The 10,183-nt window shown below is 33.8% G+C and overlaps 1 protein-coding gene across 1 annotated transcript; it reads left to right on the forward strand.

Annotated features, from left to right (window-relative positions):
- The first annotated feature begins 4,237 nt into the window (after nt 1–4,237).
- On the forward strand, nt 4,238–9,127 carry LOC143545703 (transcription factor E2FA-like). Its single transcript, XM_077037538.1, has 14 exons — nt 4,238–4,575; nt 5,586–5,775; nt 6,388–6,441; nt 6,538–6,623; nt 6,705–6,793; nt 6,862–6,916; nt 7,091–7,143; nt 7,230–7,280; nt 7,382–7,430; nt 7,517–7,582; nt 7,656–7,732; nt 8,300–8,498; nt 8,601–8,667; nt 8,789–9,127. Exons 1-14 carry the CDS (start codon nt 4,396–4,398, stop codon nt 8,911–8,913), a joined length of 1,341 nt encoding a protein of 446 aa, XP_076893653.1. The 5' UTR covers nt 4,238–4,395; the 3' UTR covers nt 8,914–9,127.
- Nucleotides 9,128–10,183: the final 1,056 nt, after the last annotated feature.

A 10,183-nucleotide genomic window follows, 5' to 3' on the forward strand; every position in this document is an offset into this window, starting at 1 on the left:
TTCAAACAAAATATCTGAGCCACCAGATAGCATCTAATGGCTATAACTCCAATCTTCTATTCCTCCTTGTTTGTATATTTTAACCTTTCTTGTTTCCCTGTAACAGGGGGGGAAATACGTCAGCACAAAGCTGGTGAATAACGCTGACTCTAAAATCTCTTTTCAATACCTTTGTGAAACAACAATAATACCTTTGTGACTACTCATTAAACCTCGATCGTCAATCTAGCGAAGAATCCGTTAAGCCTCGATCTGGTAAAGGAAAAGGATTTATGGGAACGTCTTTTCTCCCAATTCCTATATCTAGCGATGAAAGCACATGCCAAAAATAATGGAGGAAGATTCGGATTCATATGATTCTGACATTCCGCTAGCTCAGATAATTCCAAACACATATGGAGCAGGATCAAGTAGATCCAAGAAACTAATGATGCCAAAGGAAAAAGAAATAATGACTTATCCGGAAGAATATATTCATGAGCAAAAATATTTTCCGGCAACTAAGGATTCTTGCTTTGCTTACAATGAAGAAGCAATGAAAGAAATGGAGGTGGACGAAAAAGTAAAGAAAACTATCAAGAAAGACAGCAAGATTAAGAAATTAGTCATTCGTTGGAAGAAATAGAACCTTAGTAATTGTAGAGAGTATAATTGTAACAAACGTGCACTCTTGTAACTATAATAAGATGAATAAAAGATATGTTTTAAATTCTTCGAATATTTGACTTATCTTTTAAAATTTTATTGTAGTATGTCAAGAGAAGAAAGTGCAAACTCTCACAACAGTCCTCCCAAGAAAATTGTAAATATAGAAAATGTTGAAAATAAGGATAATGAAATTCCCACTCAATATATAAAGGGAATTCAAAAGATGATTAAGGAAGTTATCAATGACATATCTACAAGTCAAATTCAACCAAAATCTAACAAGAGAAGTCGAAGTAAGTCTGTTCCTTCGAGAAAGGAAGAAACTTATGATAGCTCTATGGCTGATAATCATTCAAAGAATAAGAAACGAAAGAAACGAAAGAAACTCAAAATCAGTGGATGTTTGTTCAAAGACTTCAAGTATTATGGACCAAAAGAGTTTCACGGAAATAAAGGAGACATCACAACCGTGAGGTGGCTTGAGGAGATGGAAACAATAGTGATAACAAGTAAGTGTACTGATGAAAAGAAGATTTAGTATTCCGCCTTAATGTTTAAAGGAGATGCGCATGAGTGGTGGAATGCTCTGTTGATGAGCAAAGGGAGAGAAGTGATGTATAACTTAAGTTGGGAAACATTCAAAGGTCTAATATTAAAGAAATTTTGCCCAACTCATGAAATGGATAGAATTCAAACTGAGTTATGGAATCACAAGGTTGTTGGCACAAATCTTAGGGAATATAACACTAAATTCCTAGAATACTGCCGACTGGTTCCACACTTGGTAACTCCGGAATATAACAAAGTAACTCGTTACATATATAGACTACCAAGAGAAATAAGAGATATGGTATGATCCAATATGCCAGAAACAGTCGATTCGGCTATGGAATTAGTCGGATACTTAATCAGCAGTATGATAAGAAATCAAGAAGAAGAAAAGATAAAAGATAAAGAGGCCAAGAAATCAAAAGATTCAGAAAAGTTAGAGAAAGAAGAAAGTACTCCCAAGTCAACTTGTAAGACTTGTGGAATAAAACATACTGGAAAGTGTCGACTAAACAATTGTGCATACTACAAGAGAGCAGGACACACAATAAATGAATGTCGTAAGAAGCTAGGAGTATGTTTTACATGTGGAGAAACGGGTCACTTCAAGACTGAATGCCTGAAAAGAAAAGCTAGTCAAGATTAATGACAAGATCACATCAAGGAAATGTCAAGATAGATTAGCTAACTTTTGTATATTAATTGTAACTCGTTCTTAACGAGAACTTTGTAATCAAAGAAGGGTATTTAATTGCCTAAGTTATAAATAAAACATTAGTATATAGATCGTGTTAATACACAAGAATGCTTATATTCCTGACCTCTAAAGAACAATCAAGAGGTTCACATATTGAAAAGTTCATCCGAACTTATAATAAAGAAAACGTTGAGGAAACTTATCATCTAGGAAGATGATATATCAATGTTAGATGATCGAGAGAAGTTTGTTATTTACCACAGGATATTTAAGCAATACAACTGATGGAATATTACTATCTACCTAGTAAGGTTGATCAAAAAGTCAAAGAAAAAAGAGCTCGAAGATATTCAAGAAATATAATCGCTAAATATAGCAAATGTGATTAAAGTCAAAGTACAGGGATACTGCTAGAATACAGAGAGCATCATCAAGGATAGAATAGATTCGATAGACTGAATATAAACAACTACTTAATGGAATAGATTCGATAGACTGAATCAAAACAACAAAGTAGTTAACAACGGTAAATGTTTAGAATATAAACGGTAAGGTAAATAGTTAAACACAACTGATCACTGTGTTTATCAATTTATATTTACTAATGATATTCTGAATTATTGGCTAGTTACATCATTCAATGATGTAAAGTTAACAACAAAATAAAGACCATAGTCATCCTGCATATAGATTATAACAACAAGAACCAGATTAGATAGGATCTAATCATCAACCAAGACGTAAGAACTGTTCACACTTCAAACAACGAATCTCGAGGACGAGATTCATTCCTATGTGAGGAGGATGTAACATCCCCAAAATTTCGATCCAAATTTGACAACTTAGGAAAGTTGAGGGATCAAAAATAATATCAAAACAAGTCATGAGAAAATATTAAATAAGGAAATATAAGAAAAATAAGGAAATACAAATATTTCTTAAGTTAAGTTTACTTACATGAAAGAAATTCCATCCCACATTGGAAGATGTAAGAAATGGAAGCATTCCACTAAGGTGTAAATAAGAAAGATGGAATCCATCCCACATGGAAAGTGGTAAAGAAATGGAAGCTCTTTATAAAGAAGAGATTTTCCATAATAATATTCTTATATGCCTAGCATGCACCAAGTGGTCCTAAAGTTTTCTTGCCAATTTGGCATGATTTGGAAATAAAGGAAAGGATAAATATTTAAAATTACCACTTTACCATTCAATCTACATCTAATAATTGTTTTAAAAAGACTATATTTGTAAAACTACACATTTTTTTCTTTTCCTTTCCTTTCATTTAAACTAAAGAATGTAATTAACCATTTATTTTCTTCCCATTTCTTTCATTTTTCATTAAACTTGAGAATGCATTATATGCATGTACCTTCTTTTCTTCTCCCATCCTATCCAATCTTATACTTTCCTTTCTTTTAATTAAAAACTTGAGAACGCAGTGTAGGGTTTCAATTGAAATTCCAAGGTTTACAATACAATACATGAATCATATTACATAATTAGAATTACATGTAATGTGATTGCTATGATTGATTAATTGAACATGTGAATAGAATCAAAATATTGATCTATTGAACCTGATTTAACCTGTGATGTGAAGGTGAATCAATTAAATCTAACTAAAGCTGTGAATCAGATTAAATATTTTTAGGTTAGACAATTAAATATGTGAATAAAATTCAAAATATTTGATAGTCACCTGTTTATTTGATTGTTAGGGTTAGAAGCTCTGAGTTTCAAATATCTGATTATGAAACTGCAAGATTTTAATTAGTTTGTAAATGTGATTTCCATATTTTCTGGACGTGGATTTTGAAATTTGAAATTGTGTATAAATGTGAAGTTTAATATTGATTTAATTAAATTAATCATAAGTTAATTAGAATTTGCCATGTGGCATTTTAAAGAGTTTTGGTTAACTATAAAAATGGAAGTTGTTTTACAATCCAATCTTTTATTATATAGGTAGATTTGCCATATCTCAATTATCTTTTTCATGTTACTATAAAGACATAATTGTAAAACTACCATTTTTTTCATATATTTTCCTTACAATCTAACTCAAGAATGTAATTAACGTTTTCTTTTCTTTTTTTATTTAACTCGAGAATGTCTTTTAAGTATATAATTTTTTTTCTTCTCCTATCCAATCTTATCATTTTTTTTTCATTTTTTTTAAATCCAAGAATACAGTGTACGACTATTACTTCCCTCGTTTTGGCATTAAACACAAATACAACGACTTATATTGGCATCCACCCACCAAAATATTATTTATTTATTTTTCTTCTCTTCCCTCCACATCTATCCGAACCAAAAGTTCCCTCCCTCGTTTTCTGCTCTCTAAAACCAAACCCTCGTTTTCTCTCTCTAAAACCAACCAATTCAACTTTCTCTCTCTAAAACCCCCAAAACCACCTATACAATCTATAAACCCTAATTAACACAAATTTGTTTCTAACTAATTACGCATATAATCCGTAATTAATTACTAAATGTCCGAAGCTCAACCTCCAAATCAACACACGGCACCACCACCACTGCCGCCGGCACCGGTTGCCGGTTTCGGACAGATCCTGCATCCAGCCAGACGTCACTTACCGTTCTCATCCACCAGACCGCCGTTTATTCCCTCCGGAAATGATGCCGCTACACTACGCGCCACCGCTGCCGAAGTAATTACTGTTAATTGTGCTGTTTATGATGCTAATTGTTCAGTTAATTAAGGCTAATTAGCGGTTTTTGTTTGAGAGTTGTTTTAATTTCTAATGAAAGCTTGCATGTGGTTATATAGTGGAGGTTAATAATTTGTTAGGTTATGTCTTAAATTTAATTCAGCTGAGTATGTCCAATTGGTTGTAGAGTACGTACATAGTGAGCTATAGAGATTGGAAAGCTTAGGATTAATGATTATGAACATTGTGTATATAGAGGTGTTAGTTTATTTGTAATTAAGCTAATCATAATGTGAAATTCACTCTCTCTCACTAAGCACAAATCACATTATGTCCATAGTTATTAAATGCACTAGGCGCACCGAAGGCGCAAAAAAAAAGCACACTTAAATTAAAACTAAAAATATATGTATTTGAAAAATAATATTATTCTTCATATAAAATAAACAAAAGCTATATATAACATCCTTCCTTAATATAATCTAATTAGTACCAAAACTTTTAAAGTAGTCAAGATTCAAATGTAATTCCAAAAATTTAATAACAAAATGTATAAATATGATGCCTTTAATTTCCCTTAGATTTAAGTTTCAATAGCACTCCTTGTGTTTCTTTTGCGCGACTTTTATCTTCTCATGTTCTTGGCATAGACAATGCTGAAGCGCTTGCCTAGGAACTAGAAGCGCAATTATTGAGCCCTGCCTGAAAAATGCGTCTAGCCGCAACTGCAAGAAGTGAGGGCTTTTAATAACAATGATTTTTTCAGAAATGATTAAAATTGTTCTTTGAGGATATGACAGTTAATGTATAGTCTTTAGATGGTTTCTGTATTACAACTTTAGCAACCAGGAAAAGAAAATGATAGATATAGACATATATTTAAGTTGTTATCAATATATCTGCCATTAAACTATACATCTGACTTCATGGATTGGTGAGTATAGTTCATATAGGGATTATATTTCATGATTGAAGTTTTAAATGGTTGAAATTTTGCCGTGTATCTACAGCCAGTGAAGAGAAAACTTGGAACTGATTACAATAGAGTTCCATCTAATGAGTGGGCAAGTACTGGTTACTCTGCTACAGTTAGTAGTCCTCTTCACACTCCTGTATCTGCAAAAGGTGGAAGGATAAATGCACGTTCAAAGGTCACAAAAAGCAACAAGTCTGCTCCTCAGACTCCTGTTTCAAATACTGGTGAGGCATGATTGCAAGTCCTTACATGTTTGCATATTGTTGACCATATGCGGCAGAGATTATGGGGGTGTTTGGATGTGGGTTTGATAGTGTAATTAGTAATTCTAAGTTATTAACTGAGCAGAACTAGATAAGCATCTGTAAATGCGTTGTAGGAGATAGTGTTTGGAATTTTATTTACTATCATTGTTTTATTTTGCAGTTGTAATATAAGATACTTAGCTATTTGAGTGTCACAAATTCTTATTAGTTATGAAACCAAATACATAAAAATGGACATACATTTTGAGGCAAGGGAGCATTAGTTTGAAGTTAGGTTAAAACTTAAAAGAAAGGTTAGCTAGGTAGTTTTTTTATCTTTTGCTTTGGTAGTCAGTTTTTTTGTGGGTGGTACAATATGCTCATCCAAAAGGACCAAAACTGGTTATCTGATCTAGAGATAATTAGATAATTTGAAGCAGAATTTGTTCACAAGTTATTTTTTAAAATGCAAATTTAAACACACTCTATTTCTGCTACCACAAAGAACTAATAGATTGGATTGCTCTTAAGAGATTTTGGTTTTACTGCGAAAAATATTATCCTAATAAAATCTAGTTATGCTCAACTCAGGTTCACCTTCTTCACTTACGCCAGCTGGCAGCTGCCGCTACGACAGCTCACTAGGTAACCTGTCTTACACTAGTTTCTATTGGTTCTTTAAAAGCTTCTTTTTATGTTTGAACATGATTATTTATTAACAGAAAGTTCCAAACTTTGCAGGTCTTTTGACAAAAAAATTTATCAACCTCATCAAGCATGCTGAAGGTGGCATTCTTGATTTGAATAATGCTGCTGATATCTTGGAGGTACTTTTATTTTATTTTTTGCTTTTTGAAGACGTGTTTTTTTTATATAAGATTTAGTTTAAGAAGCTGTTATGATACCAGGTGCAGAAGAGGCGAATATATGATATTACAAATGTGCTTGAAGGGATTGGTCTAATTGAAAAGACACTCAAAAATAGAATTCGATGGAAGTAAGTTTTTTTCAGGCTTCATAAATATTATACCATGCAAATATCTTGAATCTTTATTATCTTTTTAGAGGTCTTGATGGTTCAAAATCTGGAGAGTTGGAAGATGATATTGCTTTGTTACAGGTAATATTTTGAGGTGTCAATTTAGATCTATTTATTCATTAATAACTTGATTTGAAATGGGCCACATAAAAATAAAGCTAAAAGAAGCACGGGTCAATTGAGCCTAACGGGTTGAAAATCACCCATTTTTAATTCTCATTTCTTGACTTTTTAACCTTTTGTTTTGGGCTGCAGGCAGAAGTTCAAAAACTTTCAATGGAAGAAAATAGATTAGATGAAAGTATCAGGTTACATTTTTTATACCGTTAAAGTAACCAGTTCGTGCTACTGTATTAATAATTTATCTTATATAGTTGGTTATATAACTTTGCAGTGAAATGCAGGAAAGAATGAGGGACTTGAGTGAAGATAACACAAACCAGAAGTAATTTTTATAGTTTTATTATAAATCCAACGTTATTTTATGATAGCTCATTGGTCTGATGTTGTAAATTATATATCTTTACTGTTATCCCACTGTTTTAGATGGCTTTTTGTTACCGAAGATGACATAAAAGGTCTACCATGCTTACAGGTACCGTTAAATGTTGTTTATATAAACTTATTCTTAGTTTAATATATATTTTAGTTATGTAAACGTTTAATGTTTATAATTGACAGAATGAAACCTTGATAGCAATCAAGGCTCCTCATGGGACTACCCTTGAAGTACCAGATCCCGATGAGGTATGGAATGTGAACTTATTACTTACTTTTTATTTTTTTTTAGAATTATGATTAATTTTTGTTGATATATTAGGCTGTTGATTATCCACAAAGGAGGTACAGGATAATTCTTAGAAGCACGATGGGCCCCATCGATGTATATCTTGTCAGGTAAATGTAATTTTGTTATAAATTTTAGGTAGGTTTGTAAACAAACCAAATGTTCAGTGAACAGTTTGGCTGGAAGTTCGTTTAGGTTTGTTTATTTAGTAAATGAACGAACATGAACAAAACTTTTTGCTCATTTAGTTTAATGAACGAACATGAACACATGTCTCATTCGTTCATTACTCACTGCAATTTAGTCTAGGTTTATTACTTTTTTAGGCTCAACAGATTGATATTACGTTTTCTTTTAATTGGTTTTTGATCAGTTATGTTCATTTATATTCATTCATCTGTGCTCAGTTATATTCGTTCGTTCTGTGTTTGCGAACTGTTCTCATTTACTATGAACGAACGAACATAAAAACGTTCGTTTTCTTAACAAGCGAGCACGAACATGAAGACACCGGTATTTAACTGTTCATGTTTGATTGTTTGTTCAGTTAAAGTTAAGCGAACAAACACGAACATGCCCCCCCATTCATGTTCGTTTACAAGCCTAATTTTAGGGTTGACGATTCTTATATGCTTATGTCGATTCAGTATTTGATAAACACGAAACATTTTATTTAGTCAATTTGAAGAAAAGTTTGAGGATGCTGATGGGGCTGACCAACCTATGACCACGATACCAGTGGCTTCTAGTTCTGGCCCTGATGATAATCACCAGGTCAGCATCGAACAACCACCACAACATGTTCAAAGTACTCACTCTGATCCTAATGAAGATTCTGCTGGCAGTATTATGAGGATAATTCCTTCAGAAGTTGATGTAAGTTATTACTAACTATTATTCATTAGTAAATGATATAACGATGTATTCATTGCGAATTGTATAAGAAAAATGAATTTGTATTTTTGTAATTTGTTGCAGAATGATGCAGACTATTGGCTTCTATCAGATAAAGAAGTTCCTTTAACAGATATTTGGAACACAGAGTGTATCCTTTTTAACATGCTTTTAATGTTAATTTTTCATATATTTTTTAAAAATTTGCAATATTAATATTAATGAAATAAGAAATACTTTATTGAAGTTTTACATTCCTTGACTAGTTTTAGTACCTGGAATCGAATGGGACGGTATTGACTTGCTTAGTGAAGAATTTGGGTTGGCAGAAGTAGGGACACCACGGTCAACCGCTTTACCATCCGGTCATGGTGTAAATGGTACTGCACTTGGGTGAGCCATGGTCAACAAGAACCACCAAACAGTTCAGCTCGGGTGAGCCAATGTGAGTGAAAACCGGAAACAAAGAAACATCAGGTTTGTTGTAGAGTAAATCAATAAACTTGATTATGCTTGCTCGCTGTTATCTTGTACGCCTATTTAATGAAAAAAAGTATGTTGTAGATACAGTAAAATCTCGATAAATGAATAACCTCTTCGAAATTTTTTTTGTTTTGTTTTGAGGTCATATATTTATAACGATGTAATTCGAAATTTTTTTTGTTTTGTTTTGAGGTCACTTCAATTCCATTATTCAACCCCTCATCGAACCAGGAGCAAAGCGGTATTCAAAGTTCAAACCTATGCATAAAAGCATAAAGGGTAAGGAATAATAATATTGATTAGGAAGAGTTTATTCAACTAAAATAACCCAAATCCCATTTTCACTCTGTACATTCAAAAAGGAATCATCATCAACTAAAATTTTGAAGAAAATAGTTTTGCCCGCCAGGTGTTTGACAAAATGCCTCAATGAAATAATCTTTGTTTTTGGTGTTTTGAGGAGGGGAGGGCAACGGGTGGTTGCTCTCCTCCTTCCTCTTTGGTTTGGGTGTTCATTCCTCAAACTCAACTCGAGTTTTGTTTTATTATTATTTTTCTTGGTGTGGTACGTGGCTACCGGGGTGTTTTGTGGGTCGGGGGTGGTATGACCGGGGCTATTGAGGAGGTTGTTTGGCCGTGTCCGTTTAGAGGCTTCCACTGTTGCCCGGATGGATTACCGGGGTCCAAGGGGGTTTGATTGGCCGCACATATTAAGCGGCTTCATTTGTCATCGGATGACAAGAAAGAGACCTTACGGGAGGTGATCTCGACAAATTTGGATTTGTTTATTTCGGTTGGTGAGGCTTTAAAGGTCTCGCGTAGGTGGATGTGTGGAGCGTGTATGGAGTCACATGCTCTCCGTCGGGGGTGCCATCATGATGACGGGTCGGTCTGGTACAAGTGTGTCACGGGAGATGTGGAGGAATATATAGTGGGGATTGCGAAGCCACATGTTGGGAGGGAAGTTGTCGCGGTGGGAAGGGTGGAGGTGGATGTAGCTCTCCTTGAGCGTGTCTTCACTTTTCCTATTACGACTGTTAAAAACATTCCTCATAGTTGTCGTATGGCTTTTTCCCTAGCCTTAGTGGGTGCTCTAGGTAAGGTGGCAGCTATGCCAGAGTCTGTTGAGGCGTGGGTGAAACTGTTGTTACCACGTTGCGTCTTACGAGTTTTCAGACCTTCTA

The sequence above is a fragment of the Bidens hawaiensis genome, unplaced genomic scaffold (assembly GCF_021521415.1).
Source record: "Bidens hawaiensis isolate Kalapana, Puna unplaced genomic scaffold, B.hawaiensis_p1.1 tig00013993_1, whole genome shotgun sequence".
Taxonomy (NCBI): domain Eukaryota; kingdom Viridiplantae; phylum Streptophyta; class Magnoliopsida; order Asterales; family Asteraceae; genus Bidens; species Bidens hawaiensis.

What these genes read in the sequence shown, in the direction of transcription:
- LOC143545703 (XM_077037538.1), top strand. Translation starts at nt 4,396, where the DNA reads ATGTCCGAAGCTCAACCTCCAAATCAACACACGGCACCACCACCACTG. An exon ending in CCGCTACGACAGCTCACTAG is followed by an intron (nt 6,442 to 6,537) that starts GTAACCTGTCTT and finishes CAAACTTTGCAG; the next exon opens with GTCTTTTGACAAAAAAATTT. An exon ending in ATCGATGTATATCTTGTCAG is followed by an intron (nt 7,733 to 8,299) that starts GTAAATGTAATT and finishes CATTTTATTTAG; the next exon opens with TCAATTTGAAGAAAAGTTTG.